Genomic DNA, 351 nt, shown 5'->3' on the forward strand with positions numbered 1-351 from the left:
CCCACCCAGCGTACCATCTGAAGGGCGAGACCACTTACCCTCTCCTCCGGGGTGGTGGTCCATCGCGTCAGGATGATCTCGGCCACCAGCAGCGAGTAGGTGACGATGTTGAAGGTCAGAAACCCGCAGAAGGACTTGCTCAGAAACCTCGGACGTTCACATCGGATGTCTCGGAGATGGAATGCCTGCAAGGGGAAAAAAATCGTTTGAGAAGAGAGAATCGAATGCTTTTTAAGGGAGAATGGGATATTTGATAACGTATATTATAAATGGTAATAATAACAAATGAAAGAAGACATAATTAAAGAGAAGATTTCCACATTTCTGCCAATTCTCTCTCTCTCTCTCAAA

The 351-nt window shown here is 45.9% G+C and overlaps 1 protein-coding gene across 1 annotated transcript in view; it reads right to left on the bottom strand.

The window, feature by feature from the left end:
* LOC119585116 overlaps positions 1–351 on the bottom strand; it is a gene marked incomplete in the record, with an annotated part of 123,275 nt that overhangs the window by 5,338 nt on the left and 117,586 nt on the right. The window contains 1 exon segment of the mRNA XM_037933747.1: positions 39–185. Coding sequence (XP_037789675.1) covers positions 39–185 — 147 coding nt within the window.

The sequence above is a fragment of the Penaeus monodon genome, chromosome 19 (assembly GCF_015228065.2).
Source record: "Penaeus monodon isolate SGIC_2016 chromosome 19, NSTDA_Pmon_1, whole genome shotgun sequence".
NCBI classification, from domain to species: domain Eukaryota; kingdom Metazoa; phylum Arthropoda; class Malacostraca; order Decapoda; family Penaeidae; genus Penaeus; species Penaeus monodon.